The sequence below is a fragment of the Podarcis tiliguerta genome (assembly GCF_965153285.1).
Source record: "Podarcis tiliguerta genome assembly, chromosome: 13".
NCBI lineage: Eukaryota > Metazoa > Chordata > Lepidosauria > Squamata > Lacertidae > Podarcis > Podarcis tiliguerta.
In genome coordinates, this window is record NC_139546.1 from 53,954,032 (window position 1) to 53,980,226 (window position 26,195).

At 54.5% G+C, this 26,195-nt stretch overlaps 2 protein-coding genes across 8 annotated transcripts; one reads left to right on the plus strand and one right to left on the minus strand.

Moving 5' to 3' along the window:
* The first annotated feature begins 26 nt into the window (after positions 1-26).
* Positions 27-18,793, plus strand: ARRB2 (arrestin beta 2). 2 transcript variants are annotated; one of them, XM_083410544.1, is made up of 15 exons: positions 27-192; positions 2,853-2,883; positions 5,206-5,266; positions 6,555-6,599; positions 10,383-10,579; positions 11,005-11,064; positions 11,235-11,302; positions 11,954-12,089; positions 13,353-13,437; positions 13,623-13,695; positions 14,397-14,534; positions 15,687-15,770; positions 16,504-16,586; positions 16,718-16,772; positions 17,814-18,793. In XM_083410544.1, the coding sequence occupies exons 1-15, from the start codon at positions 170-172 to the stop codon at positions 17,908-17,910; spliced, it is 1,236 nt and encodes a 411-aa protein (XP_083266670.1). In that variant the 5' UTR covers positions 27-169; the 3' UTR covers positions 17,911-18,793. The 2 variants fall into 2 exon arrangements, with proteins under 2 accessions (XP_083266670.1, XP_083266671.1); XM_083410545.1 differs by lacking the exon at positions 27-192 and adding an exon at positions 2,626-2,710.
* On the minus strand, positions 18,786-26,187 carry LOC310663037 (uncharacterized protein). 6 transcript variants are annotated; one of them, XM_083410578.1, is made up of 9 exons: positions 26,014-26,187; positions 24,042-24,121; positions 23,115-23,190; positions 22,828-22,901; positions 22,337-22,567; positions 21,478-21,540; positions 20,881-20,977; positions 19,394-19,466; positions 18,786-19,306 (listed from the first exon to the last, which is right to left on the minus strand). In XM_083410578.1, exons 1-9 carry the CDS (start codon positions 26,182-26,184, stop codon positions 19,275-19,277), a joined length of 897 nt encoding a protein of 298 aa, XP_083266704.1. In that variant the 5' UTR covers positions 26,185-26,187; the 3' UTR covers positions 18,786-19,274. The 6 variants fall into 6 exon arrangements, with proteins under 6 accessions (XP_083266704.1, XP_083266700.1, XP_083266702.1 ...); XM_083410574.1 differs by having other exon boundaries at positions 20,881-21,036; positions 24,025-24,121; positions 26,014-26,106; XM_083410576.1 differs by lacking the exon at positions 26,014-26,187 and having other exon boundaries at positions 21,498-21,540; positions 24,025-25,555.
* Positions 26,188-26,195: the final 8 nt, after the last annotated feature.

Sequence of the window (26,195 nt, forward strand, 5' to 3'; positions counted from 1 at the left end):
CTCCCGGGCCGGCCCTGGGATTGGCTGCCGAGGCGCCCACGTGACCGCGGCCCGGAGGCCAGCCATGGCTTCACTGTGGTCCGCTCCGCCCTGCAGCCCGGACTCGGGGCCGGAGCACTAGAGGAGGAGGAGGAGGAGGAGGAGGAAGGCGAGCAGCGGCTGCGGCGGCATGGGGGAGAAGGCGGGAACCAGGTAGGAAGGGACCCAGGCGTCCGGGCGCCCCCCGCCCCCCCCCCGCACACGCAGCGGCTGCTCGGGAGGAAACCCAGGAGTCCGGGCTGGCCGGCAGCCCCCCGCCCAGGCGCCCCCCTCCCCGCCAAGGGACCCAGGAGTCCGAGACCCCCCGAGGAGGGGCCAGTGGTCCCGGACTCCCCCCTCCCCGGGACCCGGGCTCCCCTCACCGTCACCTGACCAAAGCGCCCCCACTCTGGGGGACCCAGGCGTCCGAGCGCCTCTTCCAGACTTCTCCCCCCACCCCACCCCTCTGGAGAACCCAGGTGTCCTGGCCGCTGGCTGGAGCCCCTCTCCCACCGAGGACCCAGGCGTCCGGGTCCCAGATTGCGCAGAAGGGCTGGGGGATCTTGGGGGGGGGGGCGGGTGGACTTGGCTGCAAAGAGGGGGGCGCGCTGTCCTCCTGGGGGGCTGCCGTGCCTGAGCCAGGAGGCATTGGGGTACCAGGCGGGGGGGGGGCTGGCAGCCGCCCCAGCACCCAAAGGCTCTCCTGCCATTTCCCCTGGGGGTGGAAACCCCCTTCCGCCCCCAGACTCCTGCCAGCTGGCATGTCTGTTCCCAATGCTTCTTGAGGGGGTGTCCTTTCTCCCCCCCCCTTTGCCTTGGGTGGGGCAGAAAAGAGAAGTTACTTCTCCCTCTCTCTCTCGCCTCCGTTATTTACTTTTATTAGTTGGCTATTAACCTTTTCCCGGAGCCAGGCGGGAGTTGGCACCAGAGCCCCAGATGTGGTCGGGGGAGAGGGAGGGCCAGCCACGTCCGCCTGTGTACACACAACACACACACACACACACACACACACACTCTGGCCTCTGGACCCGGAGGTGAGAGGGGGCCGGACCCGGCCGGGGCAGTTATTCCCATTTATTAGTTGCATTTCTACCCCGCGCTGGGAGCTGAAGGGCTTCCTCAACCCTCACAGCAGCCCTGCGAGGCCCAGAGGCAGAGACTGGCTGCCCCCTTGGTGATGGCCAAGTGGGAGGACTGGCACCCTGCTCCCTCCAAGGCCCTCACCCCCATTCCGTCCCCACAACGGCCCTGCAAGGCGGGCGCAGCCCCCCAGGCTCCTTGGGTGGTGGGCGGTAATCGAACCCAGGTCTGAACTCTAACCACTATGCCTGCTTCCAGACACAAAGCCCCCCAGGGGATGATTTTGCTGCGCTGAGGGGGGGGGGAGAACGAAAAGGGCCCATTTATAAGGAAGCGGTTTCTCGCCTCCCCATCTCTGCACAAAAACAGGAAGTCATCGGCAGGCTGACATTTGGAAGAGGGTGTAAATAACTTTTTCTGCTCCGCACCCGCCGTCCCTCTGGACAGCTCTTCTTCCGCTCTGCCAGGCTCCCCCCCCCCCTTAGAGACAGCCCAGGACGGAGGTTTTTGCACCAACATGCAATAGGATGCAGCGCCGCTCCCTGCGGTGATGGCCAGCCCCCCTTGAATTTCGGAGAAAGGAGGGCAGATGGCAGGTCTCTCGGCCTCCCCGGTTTTCCTGCCCCGATGAATCCTCCATCGGGCTTCCATAGGGCAGGGAGGGGGGTGTTTATAAGGGGGAGCCCTGTAGCTGCAGAGCTGGAAGGGGCCCCCAACGCCTTGCAATGCAGGGATCCGCGGCAGGCGCCTGCCCCACCTCTGCTTACAAACTTCCAGGGAAGGAGAGCCCAGGCAGTAGAGCTCTTTGTCTCAGGGTTGTGAGTTCGAGTCCAGCTTTGGGCAGGGGATGCCTGCATTGCACGGGGTGAGGCTGGATGACCCCACAGGGTCCCTTCCAAGTCCAGATTCCGAGGTAGAAACATTGGCCTTTTCTGAGGAGACGGTTCTGTGGGGGGAGGGTCCTGAGAGCCTGTTCCCCACCCCCTTTCCCTCCCCCTTTGGGGCAAGAGCCCCCCCCCCCAGGAGAACAGGATATTTGGAAGAAGTGCAGCGTGTTCTGAAATTCTCCCGCATCCCTTTTAAGGTCTCAGAGCGCTTGTGCCCAAAGTTTGGATGGGGGGGGGCAAGGAAAGAGACGGCTGGTTTGTTATTATTGCTTTTTCAGATGGGGCTCATGGGGGCTGCCAACCCTCCTGGCCTGCGATTTGTGAGCTCAGTGACACCCGCTCCAGGTTCAAATCCTGCAGGTGGCATTTCCAGGCTGGGGGAGACGCCTGGCCTGGGTCCATCCAGAGAGCAGCAGCTGCCAGCCCGTGTGGGCACCACAGAGCTGGCGGGACCCCCAGTGACAGCCTCTGTCTCTGCTGGTCTGGACCCCCCCCCCCGCCATGCCCAGGCTGGAAAAGAGGTTCCCCAGCGGACTTTGCCCTCCCCACCCAACCCCTTGACAACAGGGTGACAGCTGCTCCCGTTGCTGCGGCAACCCTCAGGCACCTGGTCCTGATGCGGTTCCCACGGCAACACATTGTACTAAGCCCTGCTGGTGGTGGATTTCTGTTCCTGGGGGAGAGAGGGAGCTGGCCTGAGCATTGGAGCATTGGATAATTTAACGGTGGGGAGAGGAGAAGGGGTGGGGGGGAGGGGCGGTGTTTCTTTTTTGGGGGGTGTCCCACTTGTAGGGGGAGAGATGCTGCACGGGCCCCACTTATCCTAACTGCCTTGTCCTCTTTCTCCCTCTCTGCTGTTGAAAACAGGGTTTTCAAGAAGTCCAGCCCCAATTGCAAAGTAAGTGACCCCCTTTCACCCGGCTTCTCCCCCTGCAAAACACCCCCTTCCCAGTCCGATGGGTGCTGTACAAACAATAATAATAATAACAATAATAATAATATTAGCACTAGTATTTCCTGCAAAATCAGCCCAAATCCTCCGCTCTGAGCTTGGTGCCTGGGCCAAAAAGGCACGTTTAACGGTTTATTCATGTGGCCTCCTCTCTCCGCCCCCCCCCCGCCATCTCTCGCTTTGTGGGTTTCCTGTCAGCCGCCCTCCCCCTCCCAGCTTCCTTCCTCCCCAACAGGCAAGCGCGACTCTCAAACCAGGAACTGAGTCCCGCCTGCCGCTGCCTCTCTCTTTCTCCCTGCTCTGCGCGCTCTGCTTCTCCCCCCCCCCCACCTGTCAGTCGCCCGATAAACACCCCCCTCTCGTTCTTTGCGGGTGGCGCTGCCCCTCTCCCCACCACGTCCAGCAAAAGGGATCTCTTGCATTAGGGTCTGGCTGGTGGATCAGGCCCACCCAGCCCAGCATCCTCTTCTTGCAGTGGCCAACCAGATGCAAAACACACACCCCCAGGATTCGAACTCAGGAGCAGCTTCTCCCCTCTTGGAGTTTCCAGTTTGCTGCCTCTGGAAGCAGAGCTTTTGCATATTCCATCGCATTTAATGTCCATCCACTAGCCGCTGCCATGATTTTTAAAAATTCATCCAGGTTGGTGGGCCATTGCTGCCTCCTGTGGCAGGGAGTTCCGCAGTTCAACTCTGAGTGAAGAAGGACTTTTCTCTCTCCTGCGTCTTCCAACATTCAGCTTCCTTGCATGTCATAGGGGGAACTTTTCTCTGCCCAGTTTCTTCATGCCATGCATAATTTTGCATTCTTTATAAATTGATTTTATAAACTTAGCTGTGCAAGAACCTCCCCCTGCCTCCCCCCCACCAAAAGAGATCTCTCTTCTTGCTGATGGGGTGTGGGAAGAGGGGGGGAGAGGTCAGATGGGGGGGGCTTTACAGGGGGGCTGAAGGAGGAGAGTTGGGCTCCTGCACTTCGCAGGGGGGGGTGCGGAGGGGATGAACTGGAAAATTTGATTTTTGAGCTGGTTGCGGGGGGTGGTCTTGAGGGGTTGGTGCAAGGAGGGGTGGGGGGCTTTTGTTTGGGGTGGGGGCAGCGAGGACCCTGGTGCCAGCCCACCTGCCTGGAATCCTGAATCTTGGGCAAGGCAGCTGAGAGGCAAGGATGGAGGCAGGCAAATGCATATCTTTTCTTTTCTTTCTTTCTTTCTTTCTTTCTTTCGTTCTCTCTCTCTCTCTCTCTCCCCCCCCCCTTATTGCCCCCCTTCTCTCTCCCGGTTTATTAGGGGGTTGGGCTAGATGACCACTGGGGGTCCCTTCCCCGGAGGTGCTTAAGCAGAGGCCCAGGTGCCCCTCTGCCAGGGATTCCTTGGCTGCGTTTCAGGGGGTTGGGCTAGATGTCCCCTGGGGTCCCTCCAAGCCTCCCACACTTCGCTCCATCTGGGCGAGGAGGAGGATGCGCTTTGTTGACTCCCGGCGTCTCCGTGGTGATGCTGCCCCCCTCCCTCCCTCCCTGGGGGGCAACCCACAACGCAGACTCCTGGCAGGGTAGGGCAGCCAGAAAGTGCTGCAGGCGAAACAGCGTTTGGGGCTGGGGGGGGAGTGAAGGGGGGGCAGCTGGGACCAACGGAGGACGTGGGGAGGGCAGGATGGAGCCCCTGGAGCTGGACCGGATCTGGTGCGAGGTGCCTCCTCGGGGGTGCAGGTTTATCGGAAGCAGCTCAGCAGCCAGGTGGGGCTCTTTGGCGGATGGCCAGGGGGGGAGTCCTTCCTTGCAGCTTCCTCCCCCAAAAAGCCACTTGCAGGTTATGGATTTTGGTCTGGGAGGAGGAGGGTGGGGCTGGAAGTGTGCTTAAGGGGGCCCAGTTCCAGGTCTTGGGGGAGGATGGGGGGGCCCTTGGCTGTGTGAGGTTGATTTCACAAGATTTGGGGTATTTCCAGTGTCCTATGACCCTTATCTGTGCCACCGATACAGAATCGGAGAGCCGTAGGTTTGGAAGGGCCCCCCAGGTGTGACGCAGCCCAACCCCCTGGCATGCAGGAGCCGCAACCAAGGATCCCTGACAGATGCCCCCCCCCCCCGACCTCTGCTGAAAATTCCCCAGGGAATCCGGGAATTGTAGAGTCAGGTGGGGCTCCTAAGGGCCATCTAGCCCACCCCCTGCCATGTTGGATTGGGGGGAGGGGCTGTTTCCCTAGAGATGCCCCCCCTGGAGGGGGTGTCCCCTCTCTTCTTCACCTAATGGGGGTCTGCCTCTCCTCCCTCCAGCTCACCGTCTACCTGGGCAAGAGGGACTTTGTGGACCACCTGGACAGAGTGGACCCCGTAGGTGAGTAGGGGGCAGGGGGGGGGGAGAGCCCCTGGGGCAGTCGGGGGTGCAAGGGGGGAGGAGAGGAAAGTGAGTTATGGGGTGGGCCCTTCCGATTTATTTGGGGTCCATCAAAGTCATTCCCCCCCCCCCCAGCTCCATTCAGGGGACATTGCCTTTTTAAAAACTGCACTTTTAGGCCACTTTATTTTCCTGCAAGGAGCTCAAGACTGCAGGAAGGCAGCAGCGCCTGGTCCCTGAGGTCCCCCCCCCCGGGGGGGGTCACAGCTTCCAAGTCGGAGCATTTGAACCCGGGTCTTTTTTAAAGCAAAGGGCTTTAATAGTGCTGTGCTGCTGTTGTTTTTAATCACATGTACCGTATTTTAATAGGCACGGCTTTCAAATATTCTTGCAGTTCTGTTAGAGTCTGATCACATTTTTCGACAGTGATAGTAGATCATAGAGGTATACCGTAATAAATTCGGATACTGCCCTTCACCTGTAGATCTTAGCACAAAATTACAAGACCAAAACCCCAAATGTGTATTGAAACGAATACAAAACCAAAGCAATACCTCCCCACAAACACACTGAAAATTGTATAGGGTATTAATCAGCTTTTAGCTTTTTGTATCGTAATTTTATTGGTTTCATTTTGTTTATTCCATGAAATTTACACACTGCTTTATTTTTATTTATTTTTAAAACACCCCCCAAATATAAACAATAAACTTATCAATAAGGAAGAAGAATAACAGGAATGACTTAATAATCTGCGCAAGCTGACTTATTTAACATTCGTCACTTGTCGCCCAAAGACACACACACGCAGACACAATGCCATAAACTATGCCTGCTTTTTAATTGTTAATTTTAATCACCTCGTTTGTTTATTCACTGTTTGCCCCTCTCTGCATTCCACGGGATCCTGACCGCAACACGATAAAACACAGCGTCAGAAATGCAGGCAGCAATGAAACTGCAATTTAAAGTCCGTGCGACTAGTTTGGGTGTATGTGTGTGAACCATGTCATTTTATAATGTGGAACCAAATGGAGAGAACCGTCCTGGGAAAAGAGGGGAAACTGTGAAATGGGGGCATGGAATGAGGCCAGTTCCCGGGGGGGGGGGGGATGACAAGGGTCCCAAGTAAAGGCTTTATCAGATCATCAAGTCTAGAACCGGAGCCGGGGGCGGGGCTGGGGCGTGTGTGTTGCTGTTTGGGCTGTACCAATCCAGGGCGACGTGGGGGGGAATGGAGGTTTGCACTCCCCCCCTCAATCCCTTTGTTTCTTTTCTGCCCCCTTAGATGGTGTCGTTCTGGTGGACCCTGAATACCTAAAGGACCGGAAGGGTAAGCAGGGGGGCAAGGAGAGGGGCCGGTGCTTGAATTGGGGGGGCACTGATTTCTACTTGTTTGCCTTTATTTATTGATTGTGCATTTTGTAGAATCATAGAATTGGAAGGGCCCCCCAGGGGTCATCTACTCCAACCCCCTTCAAGGCAGGAATCTCACCTTTTCCTCCAAGGAGCCCAAGGTGACTTGCGTAGTTCTGTCTCTCCCCCCACCATCCAGTCCTCACAACAACCTTGAAAGGTAGGCTAGGTCTCCACTGGCTCCCGGTGGAGTCCAGGGTCAGGTTTAAGGTGCTGGTTTTGACCTTTAAAGCCCTATACGGCCAGGACCCTTGTACCTACGGGACCGCCCCTCCTGGTCTGCCCCACAGAGGAACTTACCGTCCTCAAACGAAAACATCTTGGAGGTCCCGGGCCACAGGGAGGTTAGGCTGGCCTCAACTAGAGCCAGGGCTTTTTCAGCTGTGGCCCCGATCTGGTAGAACGCTCTGTCCCAAGAGACTAGGGCCCTGCAGGACTTGACATCTTTTCGCAGGGGCTGCAAGACAGAGCTGTTCCGCCTGGCCTTTGGCCAAGGCACAGCCTTTGGTAATCCTCACAGAACTCTAACCCAATGGTCCCCATTAATTTGATTCTGAACTGATTTTAGAATGTATTTTAATTAATTTACTGTGTGATTTTATGTACGCTGTGCTATTTTTACTTGTTTCTTTAAAAAAAAAATATTTGTTTAAATATTTTATTTTTTACCAACCACCAAAACACAAACAGTGAACCCCCCCAGGCAGCTGATACATTGGGTATACAATAGTCAATAATATACATATTCAATAATATTCACTAACATATTCAAATCAGCCATATGTACACTTCTATATACCTTAACACTCCTCCCTCCACAAGGTTTATTTAACGTTTAACATTTTAATTGCCCCAAATTGTTCAGACCTCCCCAAATAATTCAGTATCTTCTCAAACCAATCCTCCTTTTTACTTGTTGTTAGCCGCTTTGAGCCCAGCTTTGGCTGGGGAGGGTGGGATACAAATAAAAAATTATTATTATTATTTATTGAAGTCACAGCCAGCGGGCCGAGTGGGGATTTGCACCCTGGTTCCTCCCAGGTCCTGGTCCTCAGGGAATCCCCACGCCAGCCCTGTGAGGGAGGCCGGGCTCAGAGGCCGCCCCTGCCGCCTCCCCCAGGTCACCCCCAGGGAGCTCATTCCGTGACCAAGTGGGAGGATTTCAACCCACGTCTCTCCCAGGTCCCAACGCTCTAACTGCTGCACTCTGGGACCTGCTTGCCTGTAGAAAAAGAAGCTCAAAGCGGTTTACAAAAATAAAAACGGCAAATAACTATTTATTTCAGGGTGCGGTATATAACAGTTAACAATTACACATATACTTACCTAATAGAGATGTTATCCAAACAGTTCTTTCTAATTCAATTTTTAACCTACTGTATTTTTCCAAAAGAGTTCCAAATCTCATCTCTCAGCAATCTGCTCATTGGCGGCAGCGATGGTCAGATCTTCAATCTATTGATTAATTGGAGCCATACATTAATGATAATGATAATCATTTTATTATTCATACCTGGTCCGGCTTACATCTTCGCAATGCATCAAGATCCGTCTTTCGGCCCTAGTAAGGGCACAGAAAATCTAATCCCGTTGCCAAATCTCACATAGTGGGCATGTCGTTCAAGAGAATATTATACTCTGAAAATAAATTATTGATGGGAAAAATTAACAGCAATAATTTAAAACGTCCGAAAGGTCGAAATGGCAGAAGTCTGGATGCAGGTTAAAACTCGCACCGACTTTCGAAATGAAACTGCTTTTATCGGGTGCAGAAAGTGTTCAGCTGAAGGCCAATATCAACAGGCAGGCAGTTCCAGAGTTCTGCCACATTAATTTCTACAGAGAGAGAGTTGCAGGAGACCCGTCTCTGTGCCATTTTAAGTCGTTTTTGCAAGCAAAGCCCTTTGAATTCCCAAAATCCCAATTGTGCCGTCTGAAGATGGTATTCAAAGGGGTGAAGATTTGTTCTGTCTAATTCCCGCACTCCCTGCCAAGCTCAGGGAAGCCTTTTCAGAGAGAAAAAGTTAAAACCGGCAGCCTAGAGAACAGAAGTATTGTTCTCCTGCTCTCAGGGAAGAGATTTTCCCTGCTCCTGACGCCAGTGAAGTTGGCAGCTGTTTGGGGCCTGATGGGAGCCCAGCAGGGCTAATCTGGGAAGTAGAAGCAGGTGTAAACTTTACATTTATGCCTGGAAATGAGTGTCGCTCTCTCTTTTTATAATAATAATATATAATAATAATTTATTATTTATACCCGCTCATCTGGCTGGGTTTCCCCGGCCACTCTGGGTGGCTCCCAACAGAATCAGTGGTGGTAATAATAATAATAATAATAATAATAATAATAATGCGATAAAACATCAGACATTAAAAACTTCCCTAAACAGGGCTGCCTTCAGATGTCTTCTAAAAGTCAGATAGTTGTTTATTTCCTTGACATTTGAAGGGTGCCACTACTGAGAAGGCCTCCAGTCTCCAGTCCTTAAGATAATCTGATCATTTGAAGAGCTTCGGGGGGGGCAGCAGAGGAAACTTATCTGGGTAATTCTGTGAAAAAACGGTCAACCTACAAACCCATTTTTCCTGTTCACAAGTGGTCAACACGTTCCCTACACCGTCCCGAAGATAATTCAGTTCACAGTTTGATTATCAGTCATTCTGCGCAAGATTAGAGCAGCTGGGAGTGTGAAAGGAAGATGACTCAGAATTTCTCTAATTCTCTAATTTCCGCCCAAGACCTTGCCAGAGAAAACAGACAGTAGGTTAACGGCCCTGGACTGTACTGATAGTTTTGCTTCCTCCTCTGGGGAACTGATAAGAAGTGCCAGGCTAGGGGCGGAGATCAGATGCCTGGAGGGCAAGGAAAATTGCGTTGCTTGAGCATGTTACGTTGGTCACGCACACCTCCCCCTCCCCATAGCAAAGGAAAAGGAAAAGGTAAAGGTAAAGGTATGGGTTTCCCCTCTTCTTTGAAGTTCTTAGCATTAAGGTAACGGGGTGAGATCTTTCCTGAAAGGTTTCATACATTCAGCATTTCTTGTGACCAACGTAACATCGCAGCAGGTGACTTAGAAGAGGGTGTGTCGTTTGAAACCTCCTTTTTCCTTCCCTGAGAATTTAATAAGCATTAGACCTGCAATCTGGACCATACTATCAGCGTCGGGCATCTGATAGCTCTCAGGAAGTTTGGAACATATGGTGGAAAAAATCAATCAATCAATCAATCAATCAATCAATCTCTTAGAGAAAACCATTATCCAAGTTACAGGTAAATTCTTGAGGTTGCAGAACCTTTGTCACAGTCACATCTTGTCAAACACACCTTTTAATTGCAAGAAAAGCAATTAAACGAGAGCTTCTTAGTAATCTTTGCAGAGAAGTCTGTAGGCATGCAAAGAGGTCCGCTGGAGTTCAGAAAAACACGAGCTTGGAAGAAACCAAAACATTACGTGCCGGGGAGCTTGCAGATGTTACGTTGGTCACGGCGGAATCGCCCCCTGATTTCCGTCACCAAGCAGAAGTGGCGAAGCCCTTGCTTTCTGCAAAACCGCAAAATCCTAAATGCCTGGGTTGCATCTTTGGGGGGGGGGGAGAGAGAACAGTTTCCTGTTTCCCGTTCCCTTTTCTGCGCTTGCCCTCCCTTTGGCTCCTGCGCTGTGGGTCTTGGGGGGCCTGACCATGTCCCCCTTCTCCCCCCGCAGTCTTTGTGACGCTGACCTGCGCCTTCCGCTACGGCCGCGAGGACCTGGACGTGCTGGGCCTCTCCTTCCGCAAGGACCTCTTCCTGGCCTCCTGGCAGGCCTTCCCGCCCCCCGAGGAGACGGCCGAGCCCCTCACCCGCCTGCAGGAGCGGCTGCTGCGGAAACTGGGGGCCAACGCCCACCCCTTCAGCTTCATAGTAAGAGGGGGACCAAGCCCACTCAGCCTTTGCACCCCAAAAATGCCTGCATTGCAGGGGGTTGGGCTAATGCCCTTTGGGGGGCCCCCCTTCCAACTCTCTGCAGTTCCGTGGCTCTATGATTTCCTTTCCCTCCCCTGTCGGGTTGGAGCGGAACCCAAAGGACATCTAGCCCAACCCCCGGCTTTGAAAGTTGGCCTGGAAGGCGCCTGCTGCATTTCCAGTGGCAGGGAGTTCCGCAGGGCTGTTACCTCGGTTTCTGGTCTCTGCGCATGGGGTGGAGAAAGTGGCAAGGGAGGAAAGCGGGGGAGGGGGGCAGGGACTCGGAGGAGAAGTCCTTGGGGTGGGGGCCATGTGGGTGACCCCAAAGTTGGAGTCGAGGGGGGAAACCTTTGCACTGCTCTATTTCTTTCTGCGCCCCACAGATCCCACAGAACCTGCCCTGCTCTGTGACGCTGCAGCCGGGTCCAGAGGACACAGGAAAGGTAGGAGGGGGTTTCTGAAGGGGTGGGGGGCAGATTTTGGGGGTTTGGGGCAGAGAACCATGTGGATTCTGCCCTGAAAGCAGCATATGGGGCAGAGCTGCTTATGGGGCAGCTGGGGGGGGGAACCACCAGTGCCACTAAGTGGACCCCCCAATTTCCTCCTCCTCCAGGCTTGCGGCGTCGATTTTGAGATCCGGGCTTTTTGTGCCAAAATTCAAGATGAGAAGATTCACAAAAGGTGAGCCAGCTTTGCCGGGCTGTTCTTCACGGGAAAACAAATCCTTTGGCTGAGAAACTGCAAAAAACAAAACAGATTTATTGTTATTTTGGGTGTTACGTAGCCCAGCCTTCCCTGCCAATGGAAGACTTACAAGGGGACCCCCAGGGGTCATCCAGCCCAACCCCCTTCAATGCAGGAACTGCGGTTGATCAGGGAAGGCTGTGGGGCAGGTGGCCAAGGCTGTGTCATTTCCTGTGAAGCCCCTTGCCCCCTTTTCTGCCTGCTTTGCCCATGGCGGGCTCTGGGTTCGGATCCCTGGCAGCACGTCCAGTTCAGGCCAGAAAATCCCTTTGTCCTAAAAGGGAGAAGGCGTTCGCCCCGACTCCATATTTAATTATTTGCTATTTATTTCTTTGCTCGATATATATACTGCCCCTTATCCTGACCCCCTTTTCTCAGACTTGCCCACCTCACAGGGTTCTTGTGGGGCGTGAAACGGGGAAGAGAGCCTCCTTGAGATTCCTAAAGGGGGACTTCTGTTCGTGCAACAGATTAATCGGGCTTTGAACTGCCCCCTCCTCACTTGCCTTGGGGAGAACCCAGGCGTCCTGGGCCGCAGCCCCCTCCTCTTTCAACCTCTCCCCCTTCTTGCCCCCCCCCGACCCACAGGAATTCCGTCCGCCTGGTCATCCGGAAAGTGCAATATGCCCCGGAGAAGCCCGGCCCCCAGCCCATGGCTGAGACCACACGCCACTTCCTGATGTCTGACCGCTCCTTGCACCTTGAGGCTTCGCTCGACAAGGAGGTATTTATGGGGGGGGGGGCGTTGTGATGCACATAGGTGCATTTGCGGGGGGGGCGGGTGTGAAACGTGCTTCTGACTGAGACCCCCGCAGACCCCCGCCACCAGTCAGGAATCCGGGAGTCGTAGCTCAACGCCCTGCAAGGTGTGAACCGTAGCTCGAGAATCCCTGGGCGCCCGGCCTTCCTAAAAGCAGCCCCCGTCTAGTCCCAGTCTCCCCCACCCCCGAGCAATAGCTGCCCCCTCCCCACAATGCCCCACCTGCAAGTTGCTGCAATGAGGGAAAAGACCCTTAAAGCATAATAAAACACACACCAGTATCCTCAGGCTGGTCTGAGCAAATCAGTGCTTTTTAAAATAGTTGATAATTCTGATTATTTAAATTTGCTGGAAGCCACCCAGAGCGGCATAGAAATACTGTAATGTGTTATTATTACTATTATTTTAGAGCAATTTCATTTATAAAAGATAAGAGAAAATGGAAATAAGTGAGAAAGAAGATGCAGAAATAAAATCAGTACATTTCCATACATTGAAATAAATGATGTTGTATCCCTGATACAGTGTGGGAGGGGGAAGTATTTGATCCCCCTGCTAAATTTGACCGTTTGCCCTCCAACAAAGAAATGACCAGTTCATAGTTGTAATGGTAGGTTTATTGTAGCTGTGAGAATAACAACAGGAAAACCCCCAGAAACCCAGAAGACAAAAGTCGGAGATTGATGAACACCCTCCCATTAAACCTACCATTAAAATTATGGGCTGGTCATTTCTTCGTCATGGGGCAAACGGGCAAATTTAGCAGGGGATCAAATACTTCCCCCCCCCTCACTGTACAAGTGTAGCTATTCAAAACCTAATAATACATTCTTTGCAAAGTCATTCCAAATATCACTATTTGTATCCAAACGTCTGTTGTCCGACTGTCAAGTTCCATACAATAGGCGTCTAGTAGTTCAAGAGAATATTCTCCCCTGAGTATTTGAGCTTTTAGGGGGCTCTGGAAAAAGGCGTCAAGAGGCGGTGAGTTCCACAGACAGATCTCTTGCGAATGTGGGACTCCTGGCAGCAATGGTTGCAGGTTCCCTGTCCTTCTGGGGTCACCGGCTTCAGGGTGGATGTTCCTTGCTATGATTTGGGGGGACGGTGCCGCTGGGGGGGGGGCGTTGCAGAGAGAGGGGCCAGGTCCCAGGGGGTCTTGGGAGGGTGGGCCGTGTCTTCCTCGGCCAGGTATCCTGACCCCCCCTTCTCTCTCCCCCCCTCCAGCTATATTATCACGGGGAGCCCATCAGCGTCAACGTTCACGTCACAAACAACTCCAGCAAAAGTGTCAAGAAAGTCAAGGTGTCCGGTAGGAAAGGGGGGTCCCTGTGGAGCCGGGGGGAGCGCTTTGGGGGGTTCTGCTGGTTTGGAAAAAAGGGGGTACATGGGGGACGGCCAGCTGAGGACCCCCCCTGACACACCCCCTTTGGCACTCCCTGGACCTGGCTTCCTCCGGACGTCCCCCGACGCTTTTCCTTCCTCCTGACTCTGCAGTGCGGCAATATGCGGACATCTGCCTCTTCAGCACAGCCCAGTACAAGTGCCCCGTGGCCCAAATCGAACAGGAGTAAGTCTCCAGCCTCGGAACCGGGATTGGGGCGGGGGGCGCGGGGTGGGTGATTTCGGAAACCTCAGCCTTGCATTCATCATCTCCCCAAGCATCGAAATGTTCGGGGACGCCCTTCTCTCCTTAAAGACTCCTGTGGAGGAGACTCCTGCAGATCGGATCCCAGAACTGGGTGGGATCCCCAAGGGTCATCCAGCCCAACCCTCTGCAATGCTGGAGTCTCAACCAGAGAGAGGGCCTTCTTGGTGGTGGCGCCTGCCCTGTGGAATGCCCTCCCACCAGATGTGAAGGAAATAAGCAGCTATATTGTTTTTAAAAGACATCTGAAGGCAGCCCTGTTTAGGGAAGCTTTTAATATTTAATGCTGTCTTGTTTTTAACACTCGATCGGGAGCTGCCCAGAGTGGCTGGGGGGCTCAGCCAGATGGGCAGGGTATAAATAACAAATAATAATTATTATTTTGGCCCTGGCCTGACGCTGTCCCCTGCACCCCTGCTTGCAATGGGGGCTCAGTGGTTAGAGCAGGCCGTTCCCAGGTTCGAGCCCCAAGAGGGTCCTGCCTGACAGCACAGATAATCCTGCATGACGTGGGCTGGCAAGCAGCCTGACTCAGTAGAAAGCAGCTTGCGCCGTTCCTGCCAGGCGGGCCGTGCTGGGCCGGCAGGGACCTTGACGTCTCCCTCTCTGGCTCCCTCCGCCAGCGACCAAGTGGCGCCCAGCTCCACCTTCTGCAAGGTCTACACCCTGACGCCGCTGCTGAGCAACAACCGGGAGAAGCGGGGCCTGGCGCTGGACGGGAAGCTCAAGCACGAAGACACCAACCTGGCCTCCTCCACCATGTGAGTCCAGCAATTCAACGCTGGGACCCCCAGGGGTCATCCAGTCCAACCCCAGCTAAAGGATCTTAGGACTGCAGAGGGACCAAACAGGGGTTGCAGACCCCTGGTGGGGGGGAGGGGGGCAGGAGGTTCCTGGGGGGGGGTGTTAAGAGGCAAGGGGACAGGGAATATCGGACACTGCAGAGCTGCTCACCCTGGATTGCAGGATTGCTTGCGCTCAGTACTGCAAGGCGTTCTCTGTGGGGCTGCCCTGGGTGCAGGATGCTGCAGCACGGTTGCTGACAGGATGGGAGACCCAGTCAGCACACAACACCTGTGCTTCTCGGAGATTTGCGCTGGCTGCCCATTTGCTCCCGGGCCGAGTTCCAGGTGTTACTCTTAGTATATAAAGCCCTTAAAAAGGGGTTGGACTAGATGTCCGCTGGGGTCCCCGCTAATTTGTTGAGGCTGTGATTCTAACAACTTGGGACCAGCTTCTCTGCGAGATCACTTGACCGCCTTGAGTATTCAGGGGGAAAGGTGGGGGATAAATAAATATTATTATTATTATTATTATTATCATCATCATCATCATCAATAATATATAGTGGTAGCAGTAACACTTTCCCCTGCCTTGACATCTTCCCGCACAGTTGCCTTCACTGCGTTCTTTTTGTCTCAACATTCCTGTTGAGATGAGTTTGCACAAGTTTCAGTCTATTCTGCTGCGGTTTTAAACGGTGCTTGTAGTGTGTTCCATTGTGGTTTTGCAATTTTAGCGACAATTTTATTGTTTTATCCTTTTTGTAAAACCCTCTCTGAGGCATTTCCCCTTACAATCAAGCGGTATATAAATTTTATGAAGTAAAATACAGTTAGTTTCAGTTGGATTTTGAACAATTTGGCCATTAGCTGCTCCTGCTTTGAGTCTTCTTTAGGGGCTCATGCAAAAAAACCCGCTGTTCTGAGCAATGCTTTTTGGAGGGGAGGGGCCACTGGGGGTGAGTTTGTGGCACTTTGGGGAACACTGGTTTGTTATGTGGCACAGGAGGAATGCATGGATGGTGAGAAGGGGTAAGAAATGTGAGCGTGGGAAAAAGGGGAGGCCTTGTTCCTTGTGGGGTCTGTTCAGGTCAGAGCGACCCCCCTGTTTCTTTTTCCTTGGCATTGCAGTGTGAAGGAGGGTGCCAACAAGGAGGTCCTGGGCATCCTGGTCTCCTACCGGGTCAAGGTCAAGCTGGTGGTGTCCCGGGGAGGGTAAGTATGAACATCAGGTGGGTTTCTCTTCTCTCGTTGTCCCACGCACCCCCCAAATCCCAACTCTGTTCCAAAGATATGTTTGGGAGATTCCTGCTCTCTAGTAGCAGAGTTAAGCACAAGGGCGATCACTCCAAGCGCATTTAAATTTGGTTAGATTTTGCATCGGCTCTTGCCCAATTTCAAACAAATACCAAGGCTAGAATAAATCACAGACACTTGGCATTGCAGATAAGTGGATGTTCTGGGGTTCTTTCAGAAGTTACAGTCAACAAGTCGCAACAGTAAAAAAAAAAAAAGGGGTGTGTGTGTGTTTCCAATCGACCTAAAAAGAAGAGAATGAAAAGGATCGTGCAATATTTGGGGTTCGCAAAGATGCAGGCTGCAAAATCTCCCCAAGGAGTTATAGCAAACCAAGGATTTGGAGGAGGATGCCAAGGGAAGATAAGTTGGGAAGTCTGTGTAAGATCAAGAGTTGTATAGATGCAATGAGCAAAATGCAAAATGATTAAATAACTATAGCACCTGTTCAGCCACTGTGAGGGCAGGACGCTGGACCAGCCTCATCCGTTTCGTATGTCCGTATGGAGCTTCCAGGTCCGGAGGCAGTCTACCTCCATTCCCGGGTCCTACGGGGCATTTGGCTCTTTGAGGCCGGGCTGCTGGGCCAGATGGGCCCCCTGGGGCCTGATCCACCTGCAGGCTCTTCTCACGATCCTCTCCTGCCCCCCAGGGATGTTTCCGTGGAGCTGCCTTTCGTCCTCATGCACCCCAAGCCGCCTGACCAGGCCTCGCCCACCCTGCAGCCTCAGCTGGGTAAGTCTCTGCATCGGGGTGCAGGCCCTCTCCTACCACCCCAGAGGCAGCTGCGCTTGATGGAGGGGGTGGGGCGGGAGAAGTTTCACAGGGTGGGAAGAGGAACCTCACGCCTCCCGTTTCCCTTCCAGCCGCCCCCGAGACGGACGCCCCCGTCGACACCAACCTCATCGAGTTCGAAACCAAGTAAGACAAGTCTGGCTCAGAGGCCAGCACCCACAAGGCCCCGCTCTCGGGGAGAGGGGGGGAGCCAGGCTGGGCCCAGAGGGTCTCTCTCTCTCTGTGCCTAGTTATTTCCCATATATTGGCCCAATTATTTAGTAGTATTACTTATTTTCATACTGCTCTTCATCTGTAGAACTCAGGGCAGTTCCCAGCATAAGAATGCAAGATGGAAACCCAAAACGCGCAATAAAGCAAATAATATGACTTATTATTGCATTTATACCCCGCCTTTCCTCCCAGGTTGTTCAAGGAGATGTGACTTGTTCTCCCCCTCCCCTTTTTATCCCGCCCCCAACAACTACCCTGCGAGGGAGGTTGGGGGGCCCAAGTCACCCAGTGGGCTCCCCAGTCCTAGTCTAGAACTTACAACACCCGAACATTTCTATTTTCTATTCTGCAAGTTGGAATGGTTGTTATTTGGGTTTTTTTAATATAGGGCAGGGATAATATAGGGGGGAGCCCACAAACCCCCTTTGAGGACTTCTATGGGGTGACTGCATTGCCCATCTAACACTTTAGGGGTGGGTGGGAGGGAGTTTAATTGGGGTGGGGGTTTAAAAGTGGAGAATCTTGGTCAGCGGTTGGGGCACAGAAAGGAGAACCCACAAGGGGGGGGGCAAGAACTGCAAGGGACCCCCCTTCAACCCCCCCCCCCATGTCCAGGCCCCCAGGAAAGGAGCTGGACCTTTGGGTCTTGCGCAGAGAGCGGCCAGTGGCAGTGTGGTGCAGTGGTCAGAGACCCCGGGTTCAAATCTCTGCTTGGCTGGGGGTCTGGAGGGGGCCGGTTTCTCCCTTTCAGCCCCAGCCTACCTGGCAGGGTTGTTGCTGCAGAAAAGCGGAGCGAGGAAATTATGGGATGTAGGAATGCGGGGGAAACAAGCAGATATTTTACGGGTGCAAAGGGGAAAGAAAAGCCACCGGTTTTGTGCATATCCACAGCAGCCTGACTCTGGCCTCGTTTTCTCCTTTCCTTTTTCTCCCCCCCCCAATTCCTCCCCCCAGCTACGGGCAGGACGACGACATTGTGTTTGAAGACTTTGCCCGCCTGCGCCTGAAGGGGCTGAAGGACGACAAGGAAGACGACGACCATTTTTGCTAGGGAGGGAGGAAACCCCCCCCCCCCGCCACCACAGGTCCAGCCAAGTTGGGGGGGGCGGAGAGAGAGGAAAGAGCCGGGAAACGGCCCCCCACCCCGTACAAATGTCGCCTCATCCTCTACTCCCCCCTCCTTCCTTATAGGAGCCATCACTCCCCCGCCTTGTGTCTTCATGCTGTATTGGGGGGGGGCTTTTAATGTGACTAAAAATGGAGGGGGGGGAGGGCCGCCACCTCCTCTGCCCCCCCCCCAGCTTTTAATCTTTATCTGCTGCTGCGTATCTTCTCCACAGATGGATTTTAACGCCACCGTCCTCGTCCGTCCCCCCCTCCTAAATTTTTGTCTAACGCACTGGAACATTTATTGGGCATTATCGTCTGACTGTCGTATCCCCCCCCCCCCAAGCACCACGTTGTGTGTGTCTAATCTCTCTGGGCAAACCCCCCCCCCCGCCTGCTCTTTATATAAATGTCTTATTTTTAAATGCTATTTTAACTGGTTAGGGAAAACAATTGGTCAGTTGAACTCTCTCCTCTTTCCCTTTTGAAAAAATCAATTGGGGCTGGGAGGCCTCTTCTGTCTGTCGCCCCCCCCCCCCCCAGGAGATGTGCCTCTGCTGGCTATGGGGGTGTGAGCTGAACCCGTCTGCCTGGGATTGGGGACCCCTCCCCATGCCCCCAAATGCCGAAGGGGGCAGGTGTGTGCCAACGTCTCTGTGCTTTGTGCCCAGTCGTGCCCCCCCCAAAACCTTTGCAGGGCTGCCCCCCTGTACAAACAGGTGCAGGGCAGGCAATGCGTGTAAAAAGAAATTTTAAAAAGGCCATTATTGTTTCCTACGTTGTCTGAGCAGAGAGCAACAAATGAAAATAAAAAAACGGTTAACAGATGCCTGGAGGTTTTTATTAAGTGGTTTGAGCATTAAAAACGGGGGGGGGGGGGAGTGTGGGAGAAATGGAAAGGGGGCTCCTGTGAAAATAGCAGCCCCCCTGCCAGAGATTCTCAGATCTGCAGCAAGGACTCCCCACTTTTGCTGCACCGCTGTGGGGCCGGCCAGACGCTCCCTGACCCCCAAGTTTTGCAAGAAGGAAGACCCTCACCCGCAGAAGAGCTATGTGGGGCTTTCGGTAGCCGCCCAACCCTGGGGGGGGGGCGTGAGGCCATGCTACCCCTGACCCCCCAAAACCTGTAGACTCCAGGGTTGTGGGGTGTGGCTTAGCCCCCTTCTCCTGAGCAATTCACACAACCAGGACGCTCTCTGTGACATGAGGTCCAGGTAAAGAATCAAGGTGCCATTGCAAGCCTGCTGTGACCACTGAGCAAGCCCACCGACGGCCGTGCAGACGTTCTCGGAAAGGGCCAGGCTGCATTCATGGGGCGGGGGCTGCCTCGGGAATTGGACCTGCGGCGAGAAAGAGAGGGGCCAAGTTAAGGACACGGAGGAAGCTCGCTGCCCCACGGACTCCCCGGGAAGGAGGGACAAGGCTACCTGCAGCTGCGCGCTGACCCAGAGGGGATGAGGCCCGAGGGGGGCTGGACTCTGCTGCTCCTGCTTCTGAAACCTGGAAGGAGGGGAAGGAGCGCTAGGAACCGCGGGAGTGGGGAGGGACCCCCAAGGTCCTCTAGTCTAACCTCCTGCAATGCAGGAACCGCAGCTCAGGAATTCCTGAAAGGCAGCCACCCAAACTGCTTGAAGACCTCCAACATCTTCCTCATGTTAGTTGGAATCTCCTTGTAACTTGAAGCCGTTGCCTCTAGGTCTCTCCTCTGGAGGTCCAGCTCCGAGGGCCTTCTGGCAGCTCCCTTGATGCGAGAAGCCAAGTGACAGGGAACCAGGCAGAGGGCCTTCTCGGTGGTGGCACCCGCCCTGTGGAACGCCCTCCCACCAGATGTCAAGGAAATAAACAACTACCCGACTTTTAGAAGACATCTGAAGACAGCCCTGATTAGGGAAGCTTTTAATGTTTGACACACTATTTTAATATTTTGTTGGAAGCTGCCCAGAGTGGCTGGGGTATAAATAATAAATTATTAATATTTTTATGGAGCAGGATAAAACCAGCTTGCTCCATCTTCCATGGGATAGTAAAGGTAAAGGTACCCCTGCCCATACGGGCCAGTCGTGTCCGACTCTAGGGTTGCGCGCCCATCTCACTTAAGAGGCCGGGGGCCAGCGCTGTCCGAAGACACTTCCGGGTCACGTGGCCAGCGTGACAAGCTGCATCTGGCGAGCCAGCGCAGCACACGGAACGCCGTTTACCTTCCCGCTATAAAGCGGTACCTATTTATCTACTTGCACTTAAGAGTACTTTCGAACTGCTAGGTAGGCAGGAGCTGGGACCGAAAGACGGGAGCTCACCCTGTCGCAGGAATTCGAACCGCCAACCATACGATCGGCAAGTCCTAGGCGCTGAGGTTTTACCCACAGCGCCACCCGCGTCCCTTTATTTTTTATGGAGCAGGAGAAAACCAGCTTGCTCCCTCTTCCCTGGGATAGCCCTTCAGATATTTGATGGTGGTTCTCATCTCTCCTCTCAGTCTCCTCTTTCCCAGGTTAAACATCCCCAGGTCCCTCAACCATTCCTCATAAGGCCTGGTTTCCATCTTGGCTGCCCTCCTCTGTGCATGTTCCAGCTTGTCAACATCCTTCTTAAATTGTGATGCCCAGAACTGGACACAGGGCTCCAGGTGTGGCCTGACCAAGGCAGAATAAAGTGGTATTATTCCTTCCCTTGATCTGGACACTTCTGTTGATGCAGCTAGAATAGTATTCACCGTTTTTGCTGCTGCATCACACCACTGGCTCCCAGTCTACCAAGTCCCCTTGGTCATTTTCAGGATCACAATAAACTGTTATCAGATGGTACCAGAATGCAGTTTGATGCTTTCCTAGAAACCTTCCGCCCTGGAAGAATCTCTCGCCTGAAAGGTGGGGTGCACATTACTAGAATAAATATGCCCCCCCACCACACCCACCTTTGGGCTGCTCCCACCTTCTGCGCTGGTTTCCTCGCAAGACGTGCTGAAGGTGCTGTCGCTGGGGGACGATTCTGCAGCTGCCGGCCTGGGAATCCTGCGTTGAGAGAGAGGGGCAGACCGTGTTGGGGGCAAGCAGTGGGGTGCCCCCCTTTCCTAAGAAAAAGTGGGGGGCTTTCAGTGCAAAGGCACTGCTGCTCAGAAGGCAGGGCCAGCCTCTGCAAAGTGGCTCTTCGTAGAAAACGGGGGGCGACCTAGTCCCGCCTCCTGCCTCGCAGTGGCCAACCAGACGTCCATCATGGGAACCCGCAGGCAGGATTTGGGTGAAAGAGCAACTCTCCCTTCCTGCGGCTTCGGCAACTGGGATTCAGAAGCACAGCCACCTCCAACTGCGGAGATGGAGCCGACCCACCGATGGCCCGTGAATCTGCCTCGCCTGCCCCTTTCACTGCTGCCTCCTGTGGGAGGGAGTTCCGCAGTTCAACTCCGTGCTGTGTGCCAGAGTGGCCCAGGGAGCTTCAAGGCCGAGCGGGGATGGCAGCCCCACCAGAAAGGGACACCCCCTTGCCCTCCCTCAGGAAAAGGAGACGGACTCACATGCCGGCCGCTTCCCTTGCCTCCTGCAGCTTCTCTTGGAGGCGCCGGACTCTCCGCTGATACCTGGGGAGAGAAGGGGTCGGGGCTGCAGTGGATTTCAGGGAAGAAAGGCCTCGTGCAAACAGAGTGCAATGTCAAGGGGGGGGGGGGACACGTCCGGAAATTGGGCTCTCTGAATGGCGCCTGGACTATTTTCAATCTGGGCCTAAACATGTATTCATTTTTGTCTGTGTTGGGGGGGGGGGGGGAGATGTTTCCAAAAAAAAGCCTCCCCCCAGTACACATTTTTAGGCACCAACCAGAAGCTTTCCTCTTCCCCCCGGCCCTTGGCTAACTAGCACCCTGTGTCTATTGCCTTGCAGTTTCGTTTTGTGTTTTTATCTTGTGTTTTAGTCTGTGATCTGCCCAAACGCCGGATGACAAAGGGCAGGATATGAATTCTCACCCAGATGTCTTGGCACTCAAACATTTTGGCTCCTGAAGTGAGTGTTCTGGTTTGTGAATGTTCAAAGGGACCTGGACATCCGGCGGGGCTCCCAACGCATTGTAAGGAGTCTGTATGGGAGTATATTGTATTTAAAAATGGGGTACCAGAGTATTTTGGGGGCTAACCAGGTTGGGATAGCAGGCTTGTTGGGTTTTGAATGTCTTATGCAGATTTTTCAATTTTGTTGTTCTGTATGGGACAATGACAATAAAGATCATCGTATTGTATCGAGCTTCCTGCAGCCAATCAGAAGCCGGGCCTTGGTTCCCGAATGTTTTGGAAGTTGAATGGACTTCCGTTCGGCTTCCGACGTACAGCCGCACCTCCACAGCCCCCCGCCTGAGCATCTTTCCGGACAGCCCCTCTGCTCACCGGTCCTGCTGCTCGTTGGCCTGGTTCAGCCGGCCGGCCTCCAGCGCCTTCTCGCGCACCCAGCGCGCCTCCAGCTCCTCCCTTTTCCGCTGCGCCTCCTGCATGAGCCCCTGCGCCTCGGCCAGCTCCCGGCGCAGCCCCTCGGCCTCCTGGGAAAGCGCCCAGGCCTGGCACTGCGCCTCCTCGTGCCGGCGGGTCAGGGCAGCCAGATCCTGGGCCAGGCGCCTCGTCCTGCGGGGGGCAGAAAGCACCGGATCCCAGAGCCGGCAGGGACACCCCGGGGACATCCAGCCCATCCCCTGGCAATGCAATATTTTGTTTTCTAACCTTTTGTGGGCTTCCTGGTGAATTTTGCAGCAGGACAGGGTGAACGGAGGAAGAAAAAACACCAGGATGCAGCGCCAGCGAACCAGCTGCACCCCAGCCTCTTTAAAAGGCCAAGCCCCATTCCCCTCCCACACCTGGGGGGCCAGAGAGACCAAGACTCCTACTTTGCCTGCTGCTCCTTGTTCTCTGCCTCCGCCTCCCTCAGGATGTCCGTCAGGAGGGCGACACGCTGGCACAACTGCAAAGCAAGCGCAGAATTTATTCATTTCTCTCCCGCATTTCTCGTCCCAGGAGCAGAGGTCAGGTGGCTGTCTGTCAGCCTTGAGATTCCAGCGCTGCAGGGGGTTGGACTACATGACCCCCGGGGAGCCCCTCCCGCCCCACAATTCCATAATCCGACGGAGCCACAGGAGCTGGCCCCGATCCAGGCCCTTGCGGAACCTCCACTCACCTCCTCTCTCTCTCTCCGGAGTTCGATCAGCTCCACCTCCTGCTGCACCCGGACGGAGGCCACTTCCTGGGGGGGCCTGGAAAAAGCCAGAAGAGGGGGACTAACAGGAAAGATTTGAAACCTGCAGGATCAGAGATTCTCAGGACAGGAGTAAATATATGAACCATTTGAAAAGTAATTGTGATGAACAGATCACGCTAGTAGGACTGCAAGAAGTTCTGTAAGATGGATTATTTGAAACATCACAAGAAAGACTATAAAAAGAGTTATTAAAAGGTAAAGGTACCCCTGCCCGTATGGGCCAGTCTTGCCAGACTCTAGGGTTGTGCGCTCATCTCACTCAAGAGGCCGGGGGCCAGCGCTGTCCGGAGACACTTCCGGGTCACGTGGCCAGCGTGACATCGCTGCTCTGGCGAGCCAGAGCCGCACACGGAAACACCGTTTACCTTCCCGCTAGTAAGCGGTCCCTATTTATCTACTTGCACCCGAGAGTGCTTTCGAACTGCTAGGTTGGCAGGCGCTGGGACCAAGCGACGGGAGCGCACCCCACCATGGGGATTCGAACCGCCGACCTTTCGATCGGCAAGTCCTAGGCGCTGAGGCTTTTACTCACAGTGCCACCCGCGTCCCTAAAAAGAGTTATTAGTTAAGGATAATTAATTGCAATAGAGAAATTAAGAAATGCAGAATAAGTGATAAAGAGCGGAAAATCATCCCAGGTGTTGACGAAAGTCTAAAACATGGTATAAGATGAGAATATATATTGTATGACTGTTGGAACTGATATGTTAAAAAATCAGTAAAAATGTATATAAAGAAAGGAAAAAGCCAGAAGAGAACCCCCCCCCCCCCCAGTTCAGCAAACGCCCACTCTTTGCCCCCACGCCAGCAGCCCACCCCGCGCACTCACCGGCAGGACCCCCCAGCCGCCGGCCACTGCCCCGCCTCCTCCTCCGCCGCTGCCAGCAGGGCCTGCAGAGCGTCCAGGCGGCCATACAGCTTTTCATCTGGAAGAGCAAGAAGGAGCGTCTCAGGAGGGGGCTGGGAAGGAAGGTCGTCTCTGGGCAAAGGGGCTTTTAGAAAGGGCAGCCCCACCCTAGGCCTCCACTGCCCCACTTGCCTCTCCAAAGGCTGGGGAGAGAAAGCAACGTCTTCATCCAGCATGCCATTAACCTGCGGAACTCCCTCCCACAGGAGGTAGCAAAATGGCCACCGACCTGGACGGCTTTAAAAGAGAATCGGGCAATTTAACAGTGCAGGACAGGCCTATCAGTGGCTACTAGGGAGGATGAAGGCCGTTTGCTGGAAATCGTGGGGAGAGCTGCTCTTGTGTTCGAATCCTGCCAGGTGGCTTCCCATCAGAGGCGTCTGTCTGGCTGCTGTGAGATCAGGACGCTGGGCTCGGTGGCCCTGCTTGGGCCCCTCCAGCAGGTGCTTCTGATGTTCAAGCCAGCAGAAGGGGCCCTAAGGGTCATCCAGCCCAACCCCCTGCGGTGCAGGAATCGCAGCAAAGGAAACACGCAGGCCAATGGGTGCCATGGGTCAGCCTTCACCCACTTGGTGGCTGCTGGGAGTTGTAGTCCCGCAACCTCTGGAAGGGGCCAGGGAGGCGAGGGCTGCTGTAGCAGTTGCAGGATTCTGCACCAGGCAGAGAGCCAAGAAGATCCTATTCTGACTCCATGGCAGGGAAGCGGCCCTCCAGCCCTTTCTGCCCGGCCCTTGAAACTCCTGCCAGGCTTCACGCCTCTCTGCCCTGCTTTATAGCCTCCCAGAAAACATCTTCAGACTCCCGAAGGAGTGGGCCCAGGGGGTGGCAGCGCGAAAAAGGCCAATCCCCAGGCCAGGGATCCGTGGCATAGTTATGGACGTTATTCAAATCAATGGTGTGACTGTATTTGGAATAACTCTGTGCGGTTCTGGTTATCTCACCTGAAAAAGGATATTGCCAAGTTGGAAAAGGTTCAGAAAAGGGTCTCCAAATTATTATTTATTCCTGTTCTATGCTGCCCTTCACCTGAGGGTCACGGGGAAAATGATCCGGGGGCGGGCTTATTTGTCAAGAGAAAAGACAAGGAAGAGGCAGCAGGATGGAAGTTGATAAAATTATTACTGTCATGGAGAAAGTGGAGAGAGGAAAGCTTTTCTCCCCCTTTGGTCCCAGCAGAACTTGGGGGCAGCCAATGAGGCTGAATGGCGGGAGAGGTGTTCTCCTGCAGCGCCTAAAAGGGCGGAACTCCCTCCCACAAGAGGCAGTGGCGGCTGGAGATGGATTATCCAGAATGCGGCAGCTAGACTGGTGACTGGGAGCAGCTGCTGGGACCACATAACACCAGTCCTGAGAGATCTGCATTGGCTCCCAGGAGGTTTCCAAGCACAGTTCAAAGGGTTGGTGCTGACCTTGAAAGCCCTAGGTGGCCTCGGTCCAGTAGACCTGAAGGAGCGTCTCCACTACCATCGTCCAGCCCGGACACGGAGGTCCAGCGCCAAGGGCCTTCTGGAGGTTCCCTCATTGCGAGAAGTGAGGTTAAAGGGAACCAGGCAAAGGGCCTTCTCGGTGGTGGCGCCCGCCCTGTGGAACACCCTCCCATCAGATGTCAAGGAAATAAGCAGCTATCCTACCTTTAAAAACACCTAAAGGCAGTTTTTAATATTTAATGCTGTCTCAATGGGGAGCTGCCCAGAGTGGCTGGGGGAACTGAGCCGGATGGGTGGGGTATAAAGAACAAATTATTATTATTATTAATGGAGAAGAGGGCTGGGGGGAGCTCCCAGCTGCCCTGCGGAGATGTGGCCCCCGCCCCGCTGACTAGGGCGACCCCCCCACCCGAGCCCCCCCCTCCCGCGCAGCCCTCCCGCGGGCCTTGGGGCGCCGGTGGCGGGGAGTTCCCCGGCCTCTCACGTCGCTCCAGCAGCAGCCGCAGGCCCCGCGCGCGCCGCTCCCGCCGCTGCAGCTCCGCGCGCACGTGCTGCCGCCAGCCCGCGCCCGGCATGGCCCCGCCCCGAACGAGGAGGACGACGGGAGACCGAGGGCGGAAGAAATTTTTAAAGGCCTCGCCTCACAGCGGCGCATGCGCACGCCTC